Genomic DNA, 27,857 nt, shown 5'->3' with positions numbered 1-27,857 from the left:
ATCACTTATATCATAATTTTCAAATGATCATAACCTAAGCTCTGATACTATTCTATTACGTCTCGAACCCAACAGCCGGTTCGGATAGCATATATATAATAGTGATCATATACAGGGATTCTTACCTTTATCGGTGACTGATCCAAGCATAGAAATCAATATTTTTCTTCGATTTATGAATTTTGAAAATAAGATATTCTACTCGATATCTTATGCAAACAATCGTATCTCTTCATGATCCTGATCAAATATAAAAATTATATATGAAAAAATTATCGATAATCGATCTTAATAATATAAATCCAGAACTTCTCTTAGGATTACCCAAAATCGAGATTTGTCTAAGTATCTGGACCCTCCATTGGTCCACAAGACTTCTAGAGAGAGAAAATTCATGAAGAGAGAGAAAATTCTAGAGATAAAATTTTAGAGAGAGAGTGGAGAGAGAAAATGAAGAGAAAATCTTCATATCTTTCAGATGAAGAAATTATGATTAAGATCATCAGAGATTATATCAGGATGACTCAATATGAATTAACCATGATCGATGTTATAAATTTCGAATAAGGATCGGATTGAGATCCAATTTACTGCATGAATTTTGAAGTAATCTCAGATCATCTTATTTTTATCTCAAATTTGCCTTAGGATCCGTGATGTAGTTAGAGAGAGAAAGAGAGAGAGTAAAAAGACCTTAGAGAGAGAAATTTTAGAGAGCAAATAGAGAGAGAATCTAGAGAAAGAAATTGGAGAGAGAAAGTAGAGAGAGGAAAGAGGAAAAGAGGAAGAGAGAGGAGAGAGAGAATTTTTTTTCTTTTTTCTTCTATTTTTTTTTCTTTTTCTCTTTTTTTTTTTTTTTCTTTTCTTCTTTCTCTTCCTGATCGAACAGAGGATGGACCAAGGGGGACTTGGTGGCTTGGCTCCGGCGAGGGGCAGCATCTTGGCCGGATGTCCGGCAATGATAGTCGATGGTCGTGAGGCAAGGGATGACCGGCGGCAAGGTTCGACCGGCAAGAAATCAAAAAAAATTAAAAAAATAAGGTACCATCATTTTTTTTTATTTTCTGATCATTGGCTGGTCACCGATGGTCAAGACCCTTAGAGAAGAGGGATAGAGAGATGAAGTCCTATCCTACGGGTGAGACGCCACAGACAGCGGCACCGGTGGTCGAAAAAGAGAGGAAGATAGCCCGACCGAACAGAGCAAAATAGGGCCTTATGGTTTTGTGGCTTTCTCGATGAACCCGACGACCGACGAGGGTGGACAAAGCCATGGGAAGGAGGGGAAGGAAGAGAGGAAGGAGGGTCGGGGCTTACCTCTGACTCTGGTGAGATCTCCGGCAAAAATTTGAGATGAACACGATGAGGACATCCGCAGCTTCAATGAAAAAATTTGAAAAAAATAAGAAGAGAAATCTGATGCTTGTCGTGGCTAGCCATGGAGGAGGAAATGGAGATTTTATAGAGGCTTTGCTAGGGTTCCTAGTGGCCCTAGGAGTCCTTATTCTAGTCGGCAAGAGGAGGAAGAAGAAGACTCCCAATGGGAGTCTTCTTGTTCCATTCTTTTTTTTTTTATGCAGGCTTAGTGGACCTAAATCTAGATGGGCTTGATCCAGGGCCCAATAGGCTGGGTTATTACAAAGAGAGAGGGAGGGAGTGAGGGATGCCAGAGAGGACGAGAAAGGGGGCTCAGAGGCCCTCCTCTCTCCCTCTACTCATTTATTTTATTAAGTATAATATAATTTTTTATATTATAATATATGTATAACATATATTATCTCTATTTATAAATATATATTATATATTACAATATATAAAATATAATATAATGCATAATTTGAAATCAACACAGAAGCGAAGAAAGGAATTGAGGAGGAAAAAAGAAAAAAATGGGGAGAGGGAGCAAGAGAGAGAAGGGGAGATGGAGGAGTGCGTAGCCAGAGGAGATGCTAGCAGTGGCCATAGGCAGACCGCAAGAGTGCTTTGAGGGCCACCAAGGCCTTCACTTCCCCCGCCAAATTATGGTCGAGAGAGAGATAGAGAAAGGGGGTGAGAGAAAGAAAAGGAGGAAAGAGAAGCTGGTGGAGAGGCTGCCGAAGGCCCTCCAACTGACCGTCGTAGCTATTGAACAACAGAAACACGGCCCGACGGTATTGCCGGTGTGAAACAAAGGTGATTGTCTTTATTTCATAAATTTTATTTTTAAAAAAATTCTAACCATAGTGAAGCTGGCAATAGATTTGGTGAAGCCGGCTCATCATCATTTAAAAAAAAAAACACACGATGAATAAGAGCGGTCGCCCCATTCTGCAGCCACGACTCCACTCACAACTTTTCCGCTGCCCAGTGGCCATAGTGGCTATCCGACGGCCTCTCCACCAGCTGCGTCTTCCTCCAGTATCCTTGCTCTCTATCTCTCTCAATTAAATGCCTTATTGGACGACACAAAGCCGCGGAGGTCTTTGCGGCACTCCGATAACATTGACGGGACACCACCACTGGAGCCCTTCTTTCCCTCCCCTCCTTCTCTCTCTTTCTCTCTTTTCCTCTCCCTCATCCGATGTTTTGATTTAAAAGGCTAAACCATTCTGGTTTGTGGCCAGTACGCTTGGAGCGCCCTGAATTACCTAATTTGGAATAGTTTGTGAATGCTGGATTAGGGATTAGATTTTTTTTAGCGACATTAAACTTTTTCAAAGTTTCATCTATTGTATTCCGCTATCTCTTGGTACGCCTCTCTTCCCCTCCCTCTTCCTCCTCTCCATCTGCCTCTTTCTCTTTCTCCCTTTCATCTTATCTCTCCTCCTAGTTCTCCTTCAAGGGTTAGGGTTAAGGTCACGTAAGGATCTCTCTCTCTACCCTTCCCTTCTCCCGTTCTTTCAACTCTAATATACCTTGATTTGATAGGATATGTATTAGTACCATACCAAATCAATCATTTGCCACAGTACAAGCCCCAATATTGGTTTGACGAACCTTGCTACAAACTTTTATATAATTATTTGCTTAAAATATTCTAACTTCCATGAATATTCATCCTGTCCTCTACTTGTTATGTAGCATGCACTGAAATAACTGGGGATAAGTGGGTAACACTAGCTAACCCTAAATTGAAAACAGGATAAGAATGACATGAGTGAGTGATCATGAGTAAAGATATTTATTGAAAATCAAAATGGAAAACAAAGGACTTCTATGTGGACTACTAAATTTTTACATGCAATATGGTGAACTTTATTGTTTCTGATCGTTTTTCAAAGAAATATTTCAATGTTTAGATCATGCATTCAACTGAAGGTTTTGCCCTCATTTCCTTAGTAGCAGCCTTGCAGCTTGCCGATATTTCAGAATGCTCATATAGTACCCATGCCTTTCTCTATCATCAAGAAGACACCAAGGGAAGGTTCATAAATATTTGAATTGTCATAGGGACGTTGGAAGGAATGATAACTCATTCAATAAACTATTGCTGCGACTTATAACCAGTAAGCTTAAGCCAAAGAAAACAGGTTGGGTGCTCCAAGCCCCATACCTGTGGCCCTTGCCTTGAATGTAGACTTGCCTATCCCCATGTAGAACTGTAGATCACCTATCGATTAGTTGGAAGGTGAATGGAACTGCCTAAAGAGTGTAACTTCCTTGACTACAGAGGCAACAAGAAACCAAGTTTGACATCATGAGAACCTAGGAAGTAGTCTAGTGTATTGACCTGATGGGAACAGCTGTTTCTTGCTTTCTTGTCCAAGGCCTAGGATATAGAACCTTCAGAATTCACGTGTAAGACTAAGCAAAAACATCAAAAGAAACAAATATTATTATTTGTTTTTAGATTTTAGAGAAAAGTTTAATTAGTTGCAATGTGGATGTGTGTGTGTGTTAGAGAGAGAGAGAGAGAGATTTTCAAATAGAGTCCAATTAGTTCGGTATATGTAATAGAAATCGTGCAGAAGCAAAATAGAGATGCTCCGGCGAAAAACAAAAGAAGCTCTGAGGAAGCCGAACTGCAACAAATTGGCAACTTTTCTCGTCAACCTGAGGCATTGGAACTCAAGATTATGGACATGCACTACAAAGAGCCTGAAAAAGGTGGACTTCAACCAACTTTGGTGCAAGAATTGAGATGCAACTTTGAATATTACGGTTGCTTGTTGTTTATTAATGAGACAAGAAATTCTATGATGCCAGAAATCTCAGGTCGTGTTGTTGCATGAAGGGGATTGCAATTCATTGCACAACCATCCTTCATAGATGTCGAAATCTCACAAATAGTGTCGACAGTACAACCAGAGAAATGGTTGATGGTGAGGAGTTCATGCACCAACTTTTCCTCCAATACTTAAAATTTGTTTGCTGCAAAGCGCAGCAGAGAGATAATTTGGACCAATACGGCGGATCTGCCTATACCATTCCATCACACTCTTTTTCTGATCTCTTTGGCTGTATTCATACTAAACTTGTATAAGTATTCCATCGTACCAAAAAAAAAAAATCGTTGGGAACTTAGGATGCAGTACAGGACAACTTGACTTCAGAGAGCTCTCTTCCTAGGATTTCACAGCAGCTCTTGGCACAACAAAAGGCAGCATTATTAGCTCTGTCAACGATGATCAAATTTAAAGAACAAACAGGTGCCTTGGGTCAGACTGGGCTCCAGGGTGCTATGGTCTCAGGGAACCATGCCTGGACCTCAAATCCACATTTAAGAGAGGCCAGCCCTTGGAGCCTAACCATTTTCACCTGATTATTATTTGCAGCTCTATTTGCAAGATTGTGGCCACAAACTGTTAGCCATTTGTACGCAGCCGTTGCTACCCAGACTATTCTCTCCTGAACTGGTTATTTTTGGCCTGTAATATTTTCATCCCACAAGCTATGCACTTGCTCCTAATTACAACATTTCCTAAATAAACCCAGACTACTCCAAGTCATGATCCAGCTGGCCTCCACAGATCTATGCCAGTTCAAACAGCAGTAGCAGCTCACAAGTATTTTAGCTTCACTAGATTCCCAATAGATCGGGGAATTGGTCCATTCAAACCCTTATTGTAAGGCAGATCCCTGCAAAAGTAAAATTAGAAACATGCAAATCATAGCGACTAGAAAATATAGATAAGAAGTTTAATGAGTAAAATTAAATGGAAAAAGACTGTGTGTTTCATGAATTGTACTTTTGATTTTATGGCATCCAAGACTATAAAGCAAAAAACATAGGTCTTCTAGCAATTAGTTGATAGCTGGGCTCATCCTTCTGCAGTATAGAGAACCAGTTACAGAAACTTACAGAGCCACCAACTCTGGCAGATTCTGAATTTCTGCAGAAAGTGTCCTACCAAGTCCCAATACCGGTAGTGTTCTGAAATACGTGTATGGCAGTTTAGCATTCCAAAAATTGCAGCTGTATTTTTCCTGTAATGTTTAATGAAATTTTAGACTTGCAGAACTGACATGAATACATGATAATGATGTGAGAATTGGAGCAAGTGATTCCAACCCAAGTACTTCCACAAGGATCCAAACCAAACCAGCTTTGAGGAGGATTGTCCCAACTCTCGGCCAGCGAATGGAGAGCAGCAGCTATGTCAGGAAAAGAAAGATATATTAAGGATTAGTAGAAAAATATTGCATGCTCAAAATAAATAAATAAATAAAGCACTAATCATTCTGTTAAATTGTTGAATATAAGTCGAACTTTTCCCCAAAAAATCATGCACGTAGATAAAGAGCACAACCAAATATGTTTATTAGCATCAAAACAATAGTAAAGAAACTGCAAGGGGATAAAGAAGAAAGAAACAATAAATTCATATATATATATATATATATATATATATATATATATATATATATATATATATATATATATATATATATATATATGCGCGTGCACGCGCGCTTGCTGTTTAAGCCAGACCATTTGACTGAGCAGTTTAAGAAAAAATGATCTTCCTTGTTTTCTCAAAAAAAAAAAAAAAAAAAGGAAGAAAGAAAGAAAAAAGGGTCATCCTTATGGTGGCAGTTGATACTTTGCACTATTATGTGATTTTAACTGAAATTTTCTTCACTTATGTAGAGCAATTACATTTGCATACCATAAACACTATAAGGAAAACAACAGGAAAGATTGCTTATTCATGCACACATTGGGCGTGCACGCCCGCAGGTGCAGATACACACAGAGAGAGGAGCTGGGGTTGCGGGGGGGATGGGTTGGTGTAGAGATAGATAGATAGAGATAGATAGATAGAGAGAGAGAGAGAGAGAGAGAGAGAGAGAGAGAGAGAGAGAGAGACCTACTTCAGGAATGGTGTCTGCTGAGATGATCAAAGCCAGAAATATTACAGTCAGCAAAGACCCCCAAGATCCTCGACTGATTAACCTCTGATGATTCATTGAAACCAAAGAGATAGCTTCAAGGGTGTTTGATTGGCAGTATAACCATAAACTGGGTACTGCATTCCTTGGATCAAGTTCTTACAGAATCTAAGAGGCCCAAAGTGTACATATTTATCATATTTGTGGTATAATGCCCAAGGAACTAGTTCTAGCTAACTTTTGTAATGCTAGCTATTAAGCTAAGTGCAGTTGAAATTATAGTTGACTTGAGTTCTGACACTTCCAGCAAGCTGGTTAGGTGGCTACAGGAGATTCAAAAGTAACTGTCATGGCATCACCTTTTCTGAAAAACCAGTTCTTCCATGGCAATTCTTCAAACTTGCCATTTTGTTTGTTAAGCTTCAGGAAACCAAACCATTATAATTGTATTTGTGGAGCTTTCATTCGTCAACAGAAGTATATATCGAGATTCCTATTATAACACCTGGAACAATTCAACCATAGACTTATTTCACTGATCTATTAATTTTTTAAGGTCAATTTGCTCCTATGCAAAACAAAATAACCCCAAAATTCTCCCTGGTTTAGGTAGGACCTTTTATAGTTGACCAAATTTTGCAAAAAGCTCTGAAATTTCCCATATTTCAGTTTGTATTTAGATACAATTGAGATGAGAAGAAACATTCTTTCCAATTTTCTCTTTTTTATAGGTCTCGGATATCATATCTCATGACCCCCTCCAACAAGTCAAGGGTTTGACTTGGCCAGTCTCTCTATATATAAATGGTATGTTAATTGTTGAATGTTTCAGCATCCCTCCTCTAGTTTCCAACGATTTGTTTATTACCACCAGCAGCAGCTAAAATTTCAACTCTGCTGCCCTATCACTCCAGGCAAGTATGAACATCATCACCAAGCTTGTGTATGGTGTACCACCCAAAAGGATCGACTTGCTCCCTTATTGATCCACGAAACAGGACCTGACCCCGATTTTAAATTATGAAACCCTAATTGTCAACACTAGTACAATATTGGCAGTTATTGATGGTAATATCTACCATAGGATGGGAGCCTCGCAATTTTTTATGTGAACATGCAATTGGATCTGCAAAACAATACGTACAAATGGACGATAAAATGTGAGGTTGCACTTCTTGGATACATGTTCATATCCTTGTGCATGACAGAAGAGGCATGGATGAGCAAGAAAAAGGATATTGATCAAACAATGGTGGATGTGACACAAGAATATCATTACAGTGATGATTGTCGATTATGAATTCAATTATTACCATGCAAATAGTAGTACTTCTTCAAATTTATATGGGATATTAGTGAGACTTGCTTTAAGAAGGTAGACGTAAATAGCTTTCAATGACATTAAACAAAATAAATTTCGAAACCATGATCCCGAATAGTTTGATAACATAGAGACATTGATTGTAAAGAAGATTTTTTTTAATTTTCTATCAGCATATATGTTTTAAGTGCACAATATTAAGTGCTGATTAATGGACATCTTGAAAATGATGATGGTGAAAAATATCTACAAGGAAATTAAACACCCAAAAAATGCAATTTGTGGCAAACTGTTCTGTCCAAAATCCTGTGGGACTAATTCGTTAGAAATTACAACGAGAAAAACTGTATCATGAGAGGCATTTACCTCAATTTTCAGTTTCAATACATACGGTTCAATACTTCACTATCATCTAAACATTTGTCTCATCCACCACTACTATGTGTCTGAAAGCGGAATATTTTAGATCACAAATCATCATGTCAGACGCATCCCTGAAACATCAGGAAAAATTAAGTTTGCATTTCATGGATTGAAATAGCATGGTATGTCGCATTTCTTTACATGCATAAATGGGGCTCTGCTTGGTCATAATAGCACAAATAAGTAAAGAAAATCACAGGATTCTTGTTAGCAAGTTTAACAGTCTCGAGATCATAATATCTTTGCCAATCATGGTTCTAGAAAAAAAATTCTATAACATTATAATGGCTTTTAAATAGTTTCACAACATGTCTGTTACAGTATTAACATATTAGTAGGGAATGTTTTATGCACACTATGATTGTTATGTTCTCAATGACAGTCATGATGGGCATTATACAAACTAATCATCCTTGAAGGTTATTTTACATGCATACATACTGTTGTGCACACGTGTCAAGCGGTCGTCGGGGCGAACCACACCTCAGCCCATGAAGTATTGTCCGATATGGTTGGGTCCGGACCGAGAACGTGCCCAGTAGTCCCCACCGAGGGCGAGTCCCCCAGCGTCACGCAGACGGCCTCACGATTTTGTCCTTACCCTCGGCAAGAAAAGGCACCTCGTGAGGGAAGGTGTGCCCGTATCCCTCTTAAGCACATGCACACACCAGAATTGCCCGATGTGAGACTATTAAGGGAGGTCCCCCCACAACCTGCCCACAACATGCCCCCCACTATGGAGAGTGCACGTGCGACAGGGGGCGGGTGCCCCCTACCTGGCACGCCACTGTTGTGCACACGTGTCAAGCAGTCGTCGGGGCGAACCACGTCTCGGCCCATGAAGTATTGTCCGATACGGCTGGGTCCGGACCGGAAACGTGCCCGTGGTCCCCATCGGGGGCGAGTCCCCCCAGCGTCACGCAGACGGCCTCACAGTTTTGTCCTTACCCTCGGCGGAAAAAGGAGCCTCGTGAGGGAAGGTGTGCCCGTATCCTCTTAAGCACATGCACACACCAGAGTTGCCCGATGTGGGACTATTAAGGGAGTCCTCCCACAGCCTGCCCACAACATTATGTCGGTCAGACAGACCCGTTCCATTCCCGACTAGCCGAACGGCGGAGCCCGATGTCCGACTCCCGCAATGCCCCAGACCAACCGACGCTGTCCCCGGGTCTTCATCCGACGTCCCGCAACCAAATGCCGACGTATGGTCGGTCGGCTCTCCCAAACGCCATACGACTGCTGTGGGCCACTGTCCTGATAAGGGCGTGCGGCATAGCCGCCCTGGGACATTGTCCTATCAAGGACATAGATTAATCCCAGCGATTTGACAGCCCACGACGATTTGACAGACCGCGGCGACTCTGACAGCCTCCGGCAATTTGACAACTCTCCAGTTGTCTGCGCCATTAATGGCGGCACCACGCCGTGCTCTACTATAAAACGGGGAAGGCAACAGTGCTACAGAGAGGTTCTTTCGAAGCCCCTGGACTCTCTCTCTCTTCTCTCTCTCCCGCTGATCCCCCTGATTCTTTTCTACTGTTGCCTAGTCTCCTCTCTGACTTGACCGTCGGAGGGTCCCCGTCGGAGGCATCTCCGGTCAGTGTGGATTTCTCTTGCAGGTGCTCGTTCCCGCGACCAGGCGACGAGGGGATTGGCTGCAACACATACATATATCCATGCATGTATGTATGCATACATGCATATATATTTACATATCTATACCTGCTACATTTATGTATATGATCAATTAACAGTTATACCCCAGCAATCACCGGTATAATATGTTACAAGTCACTGAAGCGACTAACATTGGTTGTCAGAACCAGGCAATTTCTTTTTATTTTAGAAGAAAATATCATGTTCAATTGTTCATAGTGGTTATTATCATTGCATGGTGGACTCTGCAAAAGATTTCAAAGATTTCGAATGAGCCGCAATCGAATTAAGCACGCTCACATGCTTTCAGATTCTGAAGCTTCATTTTCACGAGAAATAGCCTCTTCATAGAATGCATGTTGTTCGCAGTGGAAGGTTGCTTAAATGAACACTCTAAAGTTTCCTAAAGCTTGGAGGCCATCTTGCATTGGTAAACTTCAAACAGTATAAATGGTGGGACATGGCCTAATAGCTGCCAGCATTTTCAGTCAGGACTTTTCCTTTCTTTGTCCAGCACATCCAAGGGCTGAGCATCTTTCCCTTCCAATGGTAGATCCAACTTCTTTGCAATGAGGCAGTCCTCCATCAAGTTTTCAAATTCCACTGCCTTGTCCATTTGAGAGAGGGGGGGAGGGGGGGGGGCTAGAAGACCACAATCTCCCAACAAGTGACCGTTCCAACAAAGTTCTGAAACAAGAAACCAAGAATAAATCAAATAAGCTCTGTTACCAATTGTTATGTTATGAGAGGGTGGAACTTGGTTTCTAATGGAAATGATGCTAGGTTCCCAGAGTAGAAACATTTATGCACATTACGGGGTCCACTACTTCATTTAGGCCTTGCTGCAAATGCTCGGTGCATATATGCTCAAATCCATTCATAACAATGAGACCTATGGTCACCGTCAATAGGTAACATAATCAGAACAAATAGCAAGCAAGAGCAAACACAACCACAAGTGGATACCAAATTTACATGATTTGGAACCCAATATCTGCATCTACAGGAGAACAACGCAAATGTAATTTCCACTATCAACAATAGGATATTACAAAAAAATACAAGGAAGTAGGAAGATATCATCTCAAATAGGATTAGGGGATGAGCACAACCCTTAACTTGCTCTCCAACATCAAGGAAAACAGGGAACAAGAACAGTCCCTCAAAGATGCAAGATCTTACTTCACCTCTCCCTCTTTTTCTCTTGTTCTGCACACACGCACAACCAAAAACAGCCCCTTTAAGTGACCAACCAGCAGGCATAAATATCAGCCCCTGGTTCAAAACCCAATCCAGTAGCAAGTATTGAACATGGATAGGTTACTTGAGTTAGTAGAGAGGGATGATGCTTCACATATATACCAGAACAATATAGCCAAACAATCCTTCTGCTAGAAATTGCACATACAGGAAAGTTCACTGTATAGGCCAATGGACCATAGGTCCAGCCTGTTGGCACCCCTCTCTTCTTGGGAAAGGTCCTGAGGTTTCAATATATGAGTAGTGGCATTCCCATCATGCTTTTCAGAAGGAAAGATCAATGCATGTTCCAGTTTACGTTGCCCTCCTCGGTGCGAAGAAATTCAAGGGCAGAATATGTTGGACTTCCCAGTTGACTTACTCAAAACAAACTAATCCCCTGGAAACTGAACATACAGAGACTTCCACCACACAAAATATTTAAAATGTTATACTGGCTGTTTTAATGGTTTCAGAACACTTCTGTTAAATAATAGAAATATATAACAGCAAGTATTTAACAAGCATTTGACTATTATGTTTATGTGCTTTATGACAGTCATGATGGCCCGACCATGAATCAGCTCTTCTTGAAGATTCTTGTATTAAAATAATTACATTAGTGTTTTATTAGTGCATCTATAAATCAAATGTTTAGCATTTTTTTGCATTGACTTTCAGAGATATGAGCTGTTAGATACTGTGAGTTTTTGTTCCCTTAAATCTTGACTTCATAATGCTAGTTATTACTGCATGCTGATCTGCACTGTAAACGTTTAGGGGCATGGTGCAGTTGTTGGTGAACAACAACATTCTTCCAGACCCCATGTCCATATGATTCCAGAACAGAGGCTCTGCCACCTGAGAAGCAGCATGTACATGCATATACAAGCATTTGCACAAGCTGGTGGAAAGGGGCTATTATGAATTAATTCAAAAGAAAATCTCTTATTTTAATAATCTCAAGTAATAAACAAGTAAATTACTTTCTCAAGCACAAGAAAAATTCAAGTGAACAGTAGATGCAGTAAGACTTAGAAGTTGACAGACATTCTATACAAACTAGTGGACTAGAATGTGCACATACAACAAAGTCTATTAATACAAAAAAAAAACAAAAAAAAAAAACATTGATACTCCAGTTAACATTTCCTCTTCAAAATAATCTGCCACAGTATGCTGGAATGAGTCAATACAATACCCAGCACATCATTCACAAAATATACATGGACATGATCTTGATCACTTCTCTCACCTGCACAAAGACCATAGAATTCATAAAAAATAGTATAGGTGTAATTCATGCTTTTACATGTTCAATTGATTCAATCCAAATGTATTAAAAATGTATAATAAAATTTGCAAAATGAGTAATGCATATACTTATCACATTGGGGCAGACATCTGTAATGACCCAGGACTTCACCCCCAAAAGCTAGCTGGAAGGTATTATTTGGCTTTCTTAGCCCTATACAGGTACCCAAACCTTCCTAATGACTAACCGATATAAGACTAAATATATGCCTACATGGATTCTCAAACATCCCCCCCTCCCTTTTAAGCTCTGGCGTCCTTGCCAAGCTAAGGATTCAAATCTATATATCCATTCATAAATACCACAATTGGCCCGTGGTTAGTCCTAGTGAACTTGTGTTATAGTATCTCCTAGTCCACATAAGTTATAGGCTTAGTTGGCTCTGATACAATTTATAATGACCTAGAACCTCACCTAAAAAGGCTAGTTGAAAGGTGTTATTTGGGTTCCTTGACCCTGTATAAGTATCCAAGATCTTTTCAATGAATAACCGATGTGGGATTAAGTACAAGCTCGCATAGATTCTCACACATGCATCAATATATATAGTTACAAGGCTGATGTCTGATGAACATTTCATCAAACCCATACTATATATGTATGGGCATGGTTACAGTGCAAATGGCAAATACAAAGTATACATACTACCTAATTACTTAGATACCTTCAATGTTTCCAAGCATTGAAGGCTAATCATGTAGTCCAGGTGAGTATTAAATGTGTCCATTTTCCTCATTGTGTTTAACCCTCATATCCACTCAGCACAAAAAGAAGAAGAAGAAGAAATAGTGGGATATGACATTCTCTCAGTACTTGAATTTTAGATGGAAGGGTGTCAAGATAATAGCTAGATTCCAGAGATAAGCAGCATATGCTGACAAATTTGGTGGTGCAATGCATCCAAAAGGTTTTCACTGAAAAATGTGTTGTTGAAGAAAATCCTCATAACACAAAACACTAAGATTGGAAAAGATATGAGGAAGGGGTGGGAAGGGGGAGAGAGGGAGTAGAGATGATAAAAGCAAGGCTGAAAAGCAATGTATGATAATCTATGTAAAGATTTAGCTTTAGCCACAATGAGAAGAGTACCTACAAGTCAAACAAGATAAGGAAAAAGAAGGCCACAAATGTACACAACACAAACACAGATATATGCAAAGCTCACCGACTTGAAACGGAACCCCGTGTCGGCCAGTCGACAGTATGAGTCGGTACGTTTCTATATCGGATCGTACCAAATCCAAACTGATATGGAAACAAGGGATGAATTGGAGAGGAAAAGAAAGAAAAAGAGGGAGGGAGGCTGGTGGTGACCACCGGAGGGCCGCGGAGGCTGCCAAGGCCTCCCAAGCTCTGCGGTCCTCTACGAGAGAAAATGAGAGCAGAGAGAGAGAGGGGAAGGGAGGGAAGCGGAAGTAGGGAAAGATGGTAGGGAGACCACTGAAGGGTTGTCGGCTAGCTGCCATGGCCGTCGGATGGCCCAAAAATGCCCCACAATCACTGCGGGTTTGAAACAGAGGCGACGACCTTATTTCATCACGTTTTAAGTGAAGCAAGTAAACCCATTGCTAACTTCATTATCCATCATCTGTTTTTCAAAAGTCGATAAAACAGAGGCTCACCCCTATTTCGAACCCGCAACGACCATGGGGTATTTTGGGGCATCCAACGGCCTCCCCACTGCCTTCGCCTTCTTACTCGTACCTCTCTTCCCCTCTCTCTCTTCTCACATCTCGTGGAGGACTGCGGAGCCTTGAAGGCCTTGACGGACCTCCAGCGGCCTCATTAGGCCACCGCCAACCACCTCTAGCCTTCTTCTCTCCTTCCCTTTCCTCCTCTCTCTCTTCCTCTCTTTCCTTCTCCCTCACTCCGTTTTCGCCGATGTTCAGAATCAAATGCCCAAACTGCACCAGTTAGCCGCCAGTACATTTTGGCACGCCCTGAACCATCCAGTTTGGACTGGTTCGACAAACCCTGGATACATGTATAGTGTAAGTGTTTGCTTGTGCATGAATATTACACGACTATGACCGCCCAGTCTTACCCAACTATTCGGGTCAACTATGCACACACATAAATACATTATGTATGTGTGTCATTTCAAATGTGTGTGTGTGTGCAGGTGTGTGTGTGAGAGAGAGAGGAGATAGTCATTTGGAAAGATAAGATTGCATAAAAATCCACTTAATTATTGGTTTTGCAAGAAATAGTCAGCTTTTTCTCAAGCTCAATAAACATCTAGGGATCCCTGGATGATTTTGCCCTTGGGTCTAAGTATGACATAGGTCATACGCAAATGTAAAACACCTAATACATGTATGCTGAACTCCCACAACATGTTGAATATCCAGTACACATTTGTTTAGACTACCATCCACCTTTACTTAGGTCCAAGGGCAAAATTGTTTTTGGGGGGGTGGGGGGGGGGAGGCCCGAAAGTGTATTGAGCTTGAAGAAAAAATGACCATTTCCTGCAAAAAATATTATCTAAAAGTGTAAAATTCTAGGAAAAACTGATATTTTCTTGCAAAATCAATAATCAAGTGGATGTTATGCAAAAGCCACTCTGGTAAAAGATTGGTAGACTAAAGAAAGACAAAATAAACCTCTGTAATTGAAGAAGCACATGTGCCAAAAACTAAAATATTTTTAGTGCCAGACCCCAATTTCAGAAATCAAATATGCTGTTCGTCAAATGATTAAAAACAATTTGAATTTTAAGCAGATAGAAATTTTCTAATAGACCCAATATCTGAAAACTTGTTGGTAAACAGCAGACAACTACTCACTTGGGTTCTAGTTCGGAAGGAGGTACCCCACCACTGTAATCAAAGTTGCCTACATTACTATATGGATGACGAACAGGGCTCCTGCTTGAACTGATGTAGCTTAATGAAGCTGATGCAGAGTCAGCATTTGGGTTCATACCAACCAACTGCATGATGTTCTCAATCTCCTTCACCACATCGCTCATTGCAGGCCGATCATTTCCCGAGTCTTCCACGCATTGGATTGCCAAGTCAACATATTTCTCAAACCCACCAAGGGTTGTCCCTAACCCAATTGCAGGATCAAGAAGTTCATGAAGGCCGTAGAGATCCTTTGTCTTGTCCATCATAACCCTGACCTCTCTTACAATGTATCGCCCTCTCTCTAAAGGTTTTTTTGCAGTTATTAACTCTAGGAGTAAGACACCAAAGCTATACACGTCACTCTTCTCGGTCAACTGTTGAGTCATGTAATATTCAGGATCCAAGTATCCCTGCAAAGACAAGAACAAGCATGATTTAAAAGGTAGAAGCACCATGATCAGAACACAGACTAGCAGAACTCTCTCTTTCGTAGAATCATGTAATTTCTCTTCAGACCTTTCATATTTACAGATAAAGGAAATCAAATTTTTGGCAGTTTATATTAGTGGATTCTCTACTCACCATTGTCCCCTTCACTTGAGTCGTGACATATCCCTTTGTATCATCTCCCATTGGCTTTGAGAGACCAAAATCAGAAACCTTTGCATTCAAATGATCATCCAGGAGGATGTTGCTTGATTTGATATCTCTGTGAACAATGGGAGGGTTTGCAAGCTCATGTAGATAAGCCAGACCTCTAGCTGCACCAAGTGCCACTCGAAGTCTCCTTTTCCAATCTAAGTGAACACCAGATTTTCCTGCATAACAGAAATCAACAAAAAGATACAACCTACGAAGTATGGCCATGAATAAAATCAATGATGCAGATGACTGAAGTTGAAAAGCAAAATTCATTTTCAACAACAAATAAAGAAAAACAATATAAATTGGTGACACAAATTATTAACATATTCAAGAATATATATACAATGTTAAAAGGTATTGTAATTGCATTGACAGATGTAAAGATAGACCCTAGGGGCAGGAACCAATATACCATATTTCTGTACCCAAATACAAGTAATATAAGATCAAAAGAAAATCTAATTATGCTTCAAGAATACTTCAATATAATTTTAGGCAGCATGAGGATATATTCCCAGAAAGGTACACCAAAAGGACCTTAAAGATAGTAATAGCATATGGCAACCGAATATCATGAAAGTGGTAATCTGAGGCTATAAATGAAACTGAGGTTCAAGGCCCAAAACAGGTCCAGATAATCCCATATATAAATGAACATAAGAAATGTAGCCATATTTTCTACAAAAAGTCAACATAACAGATATTCAAGAACATAAGTGCCTTAGGTGCACTTGTAAACATTACTCAGATATGACACTTGCAGATACTTTTCTATGATAAATATGGAAAACAAGGCAGATATCTGTTGAGACTTGCTGCTTGCCAGACAATTAGCTTAGATTCTTATGAAGATACATGAACAATGGACTGATTGCCTTACAGCATTCTGAAGATTTTCAATGCAATTGGTTACTTTCCTGACTCCTTTAGTCCTTTATAACATCTCGCAGTCACTGTTATAATGCAAATAACACTTATGCATAAAAAAGTAAAATATTATGAGAAATGTTAAAATAAGTCCCTTTTTTCCATGAATTCTGTGTTCTTTCATCAAAGACATGGGTCCAAGAAATCATAAAAAGAGGGAAAAGTGATTAATTAACCAAGCCAGCATGCAATGTGCAGGCAAACTTGATCAAAGAAGGATAATATCAGAAGAAATTTGGAAATTCTGCTTATTTGAAATTCAGAGTACTTATCCTTCCAGTTTTTTCAGTTAGAATGGAAAAATATATAAGCATAAGAAGTATTTGGAAATTGGAATACCTGATAGACTTTCTTTGAGAGTACCATTTGGAACATATTCATAGACCAATATTTGTTCACCTTGGTCAAAGCAGAAACCAACAAGAGTGACCAGGTTTTTATGGTGGACCCTGGAAAGCAGCTCGATCTCAGTGTTAAATTCAAGCCCACCTTGCATGGATCCCTGCTGAGCCCTTTTGACAGCAACCAGTTGTCCATCTGTAAGTATTCCTCTGTAAACCTGGAAAGGCAAAATCACAAATCTCAAACAACACTTCACTTGTATATAGAACATGTCATTTTGTATTATTATGTGACAGCATCATTGTAAGGCTATCTATTTCATTACCATATAATACAGAACTTAATAGTCAGTAACATTCTTAAGTAGCTTTATGCTTGTTAAGTGCAAGGCTTTCTGGTTGACAAGTTCTATTTTGAATCATTTTAGCAGTAGGGATGATTTTCCTTCAAATTTTTATATAAAAAAAGAAAAAAAGAGGCAGGGATACTTGCAGTAAGCAGAACTTATGAAATTATTTCTGTTTAGTGTGGCTTGAATTTAATGTAACCCATGTATGAATCCAACCCGTTTTGGACTTTAGTTGGACCGTTTGGGTATTTTGGTCTTTTCTCTTTGTTTTATGGTTTGGTGGCTATTTATATATATTATAATCATGCCTTTTGTTAATAAGAGGTCATCTTTTGTTATTTGAGCTACCGTATACTCTTTGTACTCTATCTTTTTGATACAGTGAAATCTCTCTCTATCTTCGCCCATGGATATAGGCCAAAGGCCAAACCACGTAAATCATTGTGTCCTATTTTTTCTGCATGTGATTATTTGTTGTTATTTCGGATTTCACACTAATTAACAGGTAATCTTGCAACAATTTTGATTACAAAAACTATGTACTTCAATATTTACCATGGCAAGTAACAAAAAATTTCTGTTATGTGTACCAGATATAGGCTGTGGTTAAACATCCATGCATCAGATCTAGGAAATGCTTCAACATGACATTGATGCACTTCATAGCAAGAGATATAGATAAAGCTTGCTCATGTAATATGAAATTGTTTTTAGAAGGTATTTGACCACATGAAAAGGATCAATGGATGACTATTATACATTCTTTGGTTATCCTTGTCACAATTTTGCAGCCTACCTCTTTTATTAGATTGGCATGAAAAATTTATTACCTCATGCTGGTATCTACAAGAGGCATACTTGCAGCCTCCAGTTCATTTTTGTGTTCTTTGAGCATAATTAGTTGACTCTATTAAGGTCCCTGCAAGCTCAATCATATCCCTGTTGCCTGCATTTGGTGTGTGCAATTCTTGAAGTAGGTATCATCAAGAGTTACCATGATTGTGCCATACGTACAGAGCAGAACCCCAAAATTTGCAACTTTTGCATTTATATGGTATTCTTGTCCTAGCAACATGCTTTCATTAATGGGTTGAAGTACAGTACTGGCCGAACTAAACAATACTGGTAAGACACCAGTACCATTATGCTCCTTGGTCAATGGTATTATAGTGCACTGGTACTGGTACCTAATGGGTTGAAGTACAGCACTGGCAGAACTAAACAATAGTTCTAAGACACCAGCACCATTATGCTTCTTGGTCGTTGGCATTATAGTGCACTGGCACTGGTACAGTTACCAGTACCTAGAGTTTAAACCTTGCTTCATTGTTGTCTATTTGAAGCAATATTTCCACTGCCAGTTTAGAGTGAAGGACTTGCTCCTCCTTACTATTTCTAGGCTCTTAAAATATTTCACTAACTGTATTTCTTGTCAAAAGAGAAGTAAACCTAAGACCTAATCACTCATGCCTCCTTGACCAATATTGATGCCCCTGACTGATCAATGAAGCTTCATTTGAAGCATAGTTTGCAGCTTAATCCAATTAATATAAGCCACTTTCAGGCCCTACTTGGTATTTCAGCTCGTAAGTGGCCTTCTGTACTTGTCCATTTGCTGTATCATGCAGTGCATGGGGCAAGCTAGGCACAACCATTGTGAAAATATGAAGCAAGTGTGCTACTTGGCATTTAGTATATGCTTCCTTTTTGGAACTGGTAATAAACTAGAAACAAGTGAGACCACTAGATCTAAGCTCTAATGATCTTGCTGAGTACCTGAGGATAAAGATTAATTGCAGGACTTTTAGGAGTCAGGCGAAGCCAACAGGTAATGTAGGAGCAGCTCAGGAAATCAAATGGAGGGTGTCAGCATTTCTAATTCCCTCACTCACTAATTAAGGGTGGCCATGATAGTAGCGGCAGCAGCGGTGGGTACACAACGACTTCTCAGTCTCATTGCTTGGAAAGGGGAGTGGTTATACAAATTGTGTGGATTTGACTAGGCTATTTATCTCCTAAAACAAAGTCCTCAAGGCTCAGTCTGTTAGCTCAACAACCTAGTGATAGTACATGGGCTTCAAAAGGAGTCACAAAAAAGATCAGTCAGTGTTTGTTAACTACAATTTCTGATGCATCATCATTACGTTGGTCCAAATACATGATATATCATTCTTATCGGCAGTAAGAAGGCTGGTATAGAAGACTAGTATTCCCAAAAAAAATTCTGCATAGCACTAAGTTCTTTAAATAGTCCCATTGGAAGAATCAAAATATCAAAGTTAATCAGATGTCATATTTTATCAAAATGGAAATATGAGAGCATCCTTAAGGAAAATCAAATATTTGGAGCCTGACCAGTCAAAACCATTTTGTGGTTCAAATGCCAAACTTTTTAGGGATCAAGAGGGCTCATCTGATGACCCAAGAGTACAATAGAAGTTTGCAAGCTTATCTACCTGATGATCCAAGCATATATAGAAGGCTGTGAGCACAATAAGCCAATTTATGCATACTCTAAAGGCTTCTTCAGGGATTCAGTGATCAATAATGTGTGTTAACTTGAATAGTTGTCTTATCAATTAAACCACAGAATGTGTGAGCATGATGAGCTTCCTCAACCCAATCCAGTAACAAAGAAGCAAGAAGCAGAGTGCAGTTGGTAGATTCAGCAGGGTTATTGAGTGCATTGCTCATATCATGGGCAAATTCATGTGGTTCAATACACGACAACTAAGAAATTTTTCCTGACCAAGGTTCTTGTCATTCATGACATCAGTTTATCAGTTTATCTATTCCAAGTCAGACAAAAAGGATACATCAGTTCAAATTTTAAGGATAGCATGCCTGGCTAGCTACAGCTTTCAAATTGCAAGTCAATGGTGTAAATACACCTTAGCGATCAGGCATGGGGTCAGCCATGTTTTGTAGGGTATTACATTTTTTTTTTTTGTATTACAGTCTATTTCTCATAAATCATGAGCAACAGAAGATGGACAAATTGTTGAAGCAGAGCAGCCTATTCTTCACCTCTTTCTCTCCAATTCTTGACTTCCTAGTTTCCTTCCCTTTTGTTTTATTATTCCTTATCCTTCAAAGTGGGTGAGCTAAGGTCATAACAGTTGTCTTATTTATATTTTCTCATTTCCCATATGATTTACACACAAACTGATTGCAAATTCACAGCGATCAAAGATTTTGCATCCTAACCAGGTGATATATAGGTATAACCGTATAGACAGAATTAGTACCAATCACAACTAAAATGTACCACATATGCTAAAAAGGAAGAGAGTACCTTTCCGTAACTACCATTTCCAATGTGATTGGCTTCTGAAAAGTTATTGGTGCACTTCCTTAGTTCTTCAAAAGAGAACAATTTTGCACCTTTTAAAAGTGGAATACTGCTGCTGCTTTTAGTGCGACTCCAAGATACTACACATGAAAAGCATATCAGTCAATTGACCATGCTGATAAAATACATGTAAGCAGAGAAGGCCTAAAATCCAGATTGAGTTTTTGACATCTTACCGATAGACTGGTTTTTCTCTTTAAGCTTTCTAGTTTTTCTCCTGTGTCTAATAGCAAAAACAACACAACCAGTCACTAGAGAAGCAAGAGCCGCTCCACCAACTGATGCACCAATAATCACAGGCAGGCGATTTGATTTTGAACTTGGTGCCACAACTGGATAATACACAATTGCATGCCAAAATAAAATAAAAAGGCCCATCAGATATGCTTTAGAGAAGCTGAATAAGGGGTTAAGTCTAGATAGATTACCGCGGACAGCAGAATATCCTTCTCCTATGAAATAGTAAGGCCCAAAAATGGATGGAGGCTTGAAGGTCTGATTGCTAAGAATAAAACCAAGTGTTGAAACATCTATTTCATTGAAACGATCTTTGCCACCTGGGAAGACTTGCAGAGTCATTTCCAGATTGTTATCAGCATCTACAAATGGATTCTGAAGAGACACTGAGTCCACAGGGAGCTGCTTCAGTAATGAACTTTTGAGAGCATCCTCTAAGATTTGAAAAATTGTGGCATTCCCAAGGTCTGAAAAGGAAGGAGACCTGAAATATAGAGTGCCAGTATATGGATATGCACAATGACAATTGGGACTGAGATTCTCGTTAGATGGACAAGGAATAGGAATGCAGTTCTGTGGAGTTGAATATGGAGGAGTCGATTGTCGTGAAATTTTGCAGTATTGGAGATCAGTTCCTCCTTGATTGCAAATTGGATTGCCGACAAGTCTGCAAGTAACTCATTATAAGAATGCCAAGTCAGTAGGTTCTGATATAAGAATTGTAGCATTGCATGCAAAATTGCAAACTATTATTCTTTCTCAAGAAATAATTTCTTAAGCACAATTATCTCCTTCATGCCTCTAGTATCTGACATGTACACGCACATGTATGTGTATGTGTATACTGTATATGATATAATAATGGTATTAATGCATGCAAACTATATTTCATTTTCCCATAAAATGTAAGGGGGGAATCCTTTCTTGAGTATGACTATCTCTTCCGTACTTCTAGTATTTCCTGCAATGATCTGGGAAAAAAACAAAGCACTTACTTTCAAATGTTTTGCTCTCTCTTTTTGCACACACATCAATACAACTATATGTATAGGTGTGTGTATATCATATAAGATTCGTCCCAATGCATACATACTAGAATTCAGCAGTGCCTTACATAATTTTCTTTTCAAATCCTCCTCCACCTAATGTGATCTGACTGATATCATTGTCCCGCAGGTCAATAAGTTCAAGTGAGGTGCTGTAGTCTGTGCCGATGTCTATAGTTCCATTGAGTCGATTGCTCCTCAGCTTCCTGCATCAACAAGGTCATCAGCTTATGTACAGATCTATAGAATTTGAGGGAAACTTTGATATTTCCTATATTTGTATGCATGTGAGAGAGACAGAAAGAGCCATTTTAACCAAGCAATACTCACAGAGTCTGTAATGGTGCAAAGCTGAACAGAGACTTTGGAAGCTGCCCTCCAATTTTTAAGAATTCCAAGTATCTGAAGTTAAGAAGGATTTGAAGATTCATGAAAAAGTTCTGTCCTAAGTGACCTGCAGGCTGCAGGTAATTCTACTATACCTAATTTTGCAACACATTGCTCTTCGGAAGTTTCTGAAGAATAATGAGTGTATTTTTTCAGAACGCAAGCAACATTTTTCATTTAACATGCATTCATGAAAGATGCAAACATTCATGTATGCATAACAAATCCATCCTTCCCATTCATGTATGCATGACCGCATGATTGCACAAATGCAGGCACACATACCATCTACCTATATATTTATGTATCTACTTACAATGATGTCAGAGATGGCAAGGTTGAGAACCAAGGTGGAACCTCTGATGCATCAAACGAGTTGTTGCTCATGTCCCTGTATAGGTCATTGACTGATTAGTTGACAGCCAATAATATAATTATAATTCATAATGGTCTAGCACATAGCAGAGATGACCAATAGATGACAAACAGTCACCAAATCTGAAATGTGCCAGCACATGACATTTATACATTAAGAAAAGACTTGACCATAAAATAAATTTCAAGTTGGATCCATGATTTCTATTTTCAGTCATTCTAAAGCTCCCAATAGCAAGAGGGAGATCTCATTATTCTTGATCTTTGAAAATTATAACTTCAGAAAAATTCATCCAATACTATTATTTACTTACACAAAGCTGAGCGCAGTCATGCCAGATAAGTTTGGCAAGGTACCAGTCAACTGGTTATTTGCTAGATGCCTGGAATGAAAGATGATCATCAATTGAATTCAGACATGTGCATATCAACACCACAATTCTATATAATGGAGGCCAATAATTAACTCACAGTTCTGCAAGTTTGGTGAGGTTGTTAATGTTTGAAGGAACAGGCCCGCTTAATGAATTAGCATCAAGGCGGCTGTCCAAATATGAACAAACAATGTTAGAAGCTTATTGAATTCATATTTGTGTTTGTCTTTGTTAAATTATGTATGTGAAGTACTTACAGAACCTCTAGATGACTCAAGAGCCCCAGAGTAGGTGGGATGCTTCCCGTAAGATTATTGTTATCAAAAAGCCTGAGCAACAAAGTGAGTTATTGAAACATCGGCATTGCAAGAATTTCCTTGCACAAGTTTTTAATATCTAAAAACTAAATTACTTCAGATAAAGGTTCATAAGCTTACACATGTATCAGTCGCATGTCTGAGTTAAAAAGTTTACTTGGGATGGTACCAGAGAGTTGGTTCACTCCAAAATGGCTGCAGTTCATATAAATGTAAATTATCCAAAATGCTAAAGAATGGCGTAGAATAACTTACTGACATCAAGGTTAGAGAAGATGGGACTTACAAGTGCTTGCAATGGGTCAACAAATCGAGACCAGGTTTATTGCCATCAGAGACTGGTATTGTTCCAGTAAGCTTGTTGTCAGCCAAGTCAAACCAATATAGTTTTGACAAGTTACCAAGGGTTTTGGGTATGCTTCCAGTAAAGCTATTAGAATTTAAAGATCTGTAGACATCAATGGCAGATGTTTGTTGAGTAAACAACTGTACCCAAAAGCTTAAATTGACAGGGGAAAGCCGGAAGGGAGAGTTGAGTAAGAAATAGGCAAGAATAAAGACAAAAGATAAATAGGGATGATTAAATAAATAACAGAATTCCAGCACAACTGAGCTTTGATAGCATGTTGAGTAATCAATTAACCCCAAAAGGGTCAATAAAATGGAAACGTTTGTCTTATACAGATATTCATGGAATTGTTTATCTCATGATACATGAAAAGTAGTGATCGCTTTTTCATTTTTTCCCTAAAGAAAAACTTTAAAGGCCACAATCTTTTCAGAAATTCACTATAAAATGACTTATTTACTTCCTTAAATTAAGATAGTCACTTCTAAAATGTCTTAATTTGAGATGTTATTGAACTTCTGAGTTAGAAGAAAATCATTGGTTGGAGTACATACCTATTCATAGTATTCTCTTTTCACCTTTTCTTAAGATTTTTGACAGTAATCTGATGTTAACTTATAAAATCTTGTTTTGGTTCATGTTAATTCATCCACTATTTGGCACAAGATTAGCATAGTTGCATACTTAAACTAGACAAGCATATTGGTTTTGTATTTGTCCTGATACTGACGAAGAAATTCTTGACAACAAAAATTATTGCCTGCATATCCAAATATATATATTTATCCTAAAGAAATTTTTCTAAGGTCACAGTTTTTGATGATCTCACTCTAAAGTGTTTTATTTGTTTTCAGATCTCTTAAAATAAAAACCTCACTTCTAAAAAGTCTCACTAGTGAAATTATCCAAAGTTCTGTTACAACAGAAGCAGAAAATCTTGGCTGAAGTACACATTTCCACAAAATATTCTTGTTTCACCATAATATAAGAATTTTGCCAGTTATGTAACAGTAACATCATAAAGACTTTTTTCCCTTTATCGATATTAGTCTATGGTTCAATAGAAGATTAGCATGGTTACAATATGGATAAGCATTATGTTTTTTTTTTTTATTTTTTAATCCTGAAACTAATGCAGAAAATCTTGGAAAATAATAATAATTGATCAAAATATTGTCAATTCCATATTCAGTAAATAAAAAAAGAAAACAACCACATTTTGATGGGGCTCCAGATCTTACAAAAAGACCAGCCTTGGTAGATTGCCTATTTCAGGAGGTATTTCACCGGAAAAGCTGCAACCTACGAGAATCCTAAAAGGGAAACGAAATAAAGAATGTTAGTTGTAGCATTTCAGCAGCAAGGATACTCATAGCTGCATCAACCTAGATCATCTAACATTGCTTACAAGTTTACTAGTTTACTCAAACTCCCAATTGATGCTGGAATCCCCCCAGTTAGACCCTTGTTGTATGACAGATCCCTGCATGGATTAGCTGATGATAAATAGTGTAGTATATGAAGAATTATCAGCGGACATATACAAGTGACTAAATCCAGCTGAGAGAGAGATTTATCAGATCAACCATTGTTTTCAAAAACTGTAAGCAGGAGCTATGGGTTCAGGTTGTATCTTTCATGCGAGAGAATGATTCACCATTTTTCAAGATATGCACCACTGGATCGCACAATAGCCGCTACGAGATCAGTGCAGGCAGAAGAAAGAGAGAGCTTGTAGTGCTTTAAGATCTGTGCAAGTAATGATCCAACGTCTGATGTCACGAAAAAAAGATCAATCATTCTTTCGTGCGAAAGATACAACCCTAACCCGGCAGCTACAATGTCCCAGCACCTAGGCAGATGCCTAGAGGTCACGGCAGCACAAAAAATGAAACACTATTAAAAAAAAATAACAAATATAGGGAGAAACTTAAAAGAATAATTATCAACCAACAAATTGAATATAATACATCAAAAAAATGTAATAATTCAATCGTAAGTATTGACTTGGCAACACCCAACGCTTATTTATGAATCAATCTCATCCTCTATTCTCAAACATGTTGCAGAACCCTGGCAGCTCAGCTTAAGCAGGGCCTTCTAGGCAACCATCTTTTGAAATAGTGAATTCAACAAATTATGAGCAGGATAATTTGAAGTTTGTGTGAGATAGCTCTTTCATGCCTCTACAACTAAATAGTAACATTCAACATGGAAAGTAAATTATCCTCTGAACTGGATATAAAGTTCCATCAAGTACTTAAGGACCTTAACTGAAGAAGTTGATTGCCACATATTAGAGAACTTACAAAGCTTGCAATTCATTTAAAGACTGAATGTCTCCAGAAAGTGTCCCAGTCAGTCCCAAGCTCGAGAGTGTTCTGAAAAACATGTATCATGGTAAAATGGTTCTAGGAAATTCAGCAACACCTATAGATAAGCTCAGAACAATTGTAGAGAATTAGCCAGTCTTCGGAGCACTCACATTGAGATGACACGTGAATTGGTGCAGCTGATTCCGACCCACTTGTCACCACAAGGGTCCGAACCGATCCAGTTGGATGGCGTGTTATCCCACGAACTGGCAAGGGAATTTAGCACAGCAGCTGTACAGGACAAAAAAAAAGATTTATCAGAGACCTATGCTCCATTGTAAGTACTTACAAAAGCAATTTATGCTTCCTAAACCTGTCATTTTCATTCTATTTCTAAAGAAAACACACCATTCACTACCACAAATTTTGGACATGTTAATCTTTGATATAGAATAAAGTCCATCTGGATTATATAGTGCTAAAATTGGTACAATGACAGAATTCCATATCCTACCTCTTCATATATTTCTTAACTGGTAAGACAGAGAAGATTTATTCCTGTTATCAATGGATCTTTGCCTGGCCTAGTGCCTTAAGTATGTCATGGGAAAGAATTCGAACACTTACTTTTGAGTGCAGAATTATCCCTAAGACAGAAGCATCCAATAGGTATGCCTGAAGTAGCCCTTCTTAGCAAAAAAAAAAAAAAAAACATAAAGAACCCACAAGCCCCATCCTGAGTAGATGATCACAGGATGTGCTATCTGTTGTCACTCCAGAAATAAACCTGCTTTTTCAACCCTTTTTTTTTTTTTTTTTTTTGTGGAAAAATCCATGAGCATCCAAAGGCCCATTCACACGCAAAGAGAATACCAAAAGGTTATCATTGTCCATCCAATGTGAAAAAGATTAAGCTGAACACTATTATCAGTGAGAACGAATCCATACATACCATCCTGAGGGTCTGTATCTGCTGATATGACCAATACTTGAATGAGAAGAACAAGCAAGAAAACCCAACATCCTGGATTCATTAATCTCAAACTCCAGTTAATGCGCTCATTGAGAGGTAGCAGGTCCATCTTCATGATGATCATCTCATGTCCTGCCACAATGCCCACAGCACCAGGTTAAGCCAAAAACTTGATGTAAATTAGTTTACGTGGATTGCTAGGGCTAGGAACAAGGAGAGCTTGCCTTCTCCCTCTCCCATTACTGATGTATTTCCAGAGAACCAGAGAATGCCACTACATAACCTGTTCAACTTGCCACCAACTCTTTGATAATCTTTGTTACGAAACAATATGATAATTGCGCCATCATTGTCTTCTTGATGCAAAAGCCATCCATTTGTTGTCCGGCTCAATCAAATGCTGAAGCATTAAGAGAGTGGGCCTCCAAGTTTGTTGACATAGCTAAGAATTAGAAGTAAGTTGGATTAGAAAATTGCAGGGCAAAAGCAGCAAGCTTCCATGAAGTATGCACTATTTTCTATTTTTTCTATAAGTTTCAACCATCACATCCAACCCACTCCAACTCCCTAATAAAGATGCAAACAGATGCATAATAAAACATATCATATGACAGCTACAGGAATATTATATGGCGGTTTGAATATTTCAGCATTCTAGTCTTTCAAAACTTCATTTTTTTTACTGCCACCACCACCATCACCAAGTGAGATCAGCTCACTCCAAAAGAGACCCAACATCCTATGCAAT

The 27,857-nt window shown here is 38.8% G+C and overlaps 1 protein-coding gene across 1 annotated transcript; it reads right to left on the bottom strand.

Moving 5' to 3' along the window:
* Positions 1 to 11,967: 11,967 nt before the first annotated feature.
* On the bottom strand, positions 11,968 to 27,534 carry LOC105051547 (leucine-rich repeat receptor protein kinase HPCA1). Its single transcript, XM_010932046.4, has 20 exons — positions 27,089 to 27,534; positions 26,307 to 26,427; positions 26,131 to 26,202; positions 25,230 to 25,304; positions 25,063 to 25,134; positions 23,759 to 23,920; positions 23,593 to 23,667; positions 23,413 to 23,484; positions 23,253 to 23,324; positions 23,096 to 23,164; positions 22,723 to 22,797; positions 22,350 to 22,421; positions 22,088 to 22,225; positions 21,165 to 21,640; positions 20,913 to 21,068; positions 20,680 to 20,816; positions 17,033 to 17,252; positions 15,704 to 15,939; positions 15,059 to 15,531; positions 11,968 to 12,209 (listed from the first exon to the last, which is right to left on the bottom strand). The coding sequence occupies exons 1-20, from the start codon at positions 27,231 to 27,233 to the stop codon at positions 12,206 to 12,208; spliced, it is 2,922 nt and encodes a 973-aa protein (XP_010930348.3). The 5' UTR covers positions 27,234 to 27,534; the 3' UTR covers positions 11,968 to 12,205.
* Between the last annotated feature and the right edge of the window lie 323 nt (positions 27,535 to 27,857).

Source organism: Elaeis guineensis, chromosome 9, assembly GCF_000442705.2.
Source record: "Elaeis guineensis isolate ETL-2024a chromosome 9, EG11, whole genome shotgun sequence".
Classification (NCBI taxonomy): Eukaryota; Viridiplantae; Streptophyta; class Magnoliopsida; order Arecales; family Arecaceae; genus Elaeis; species Elaeis guineensis.
This window is presented reverse-complemented; position numbering and strand designations above follow the sequence as displayed.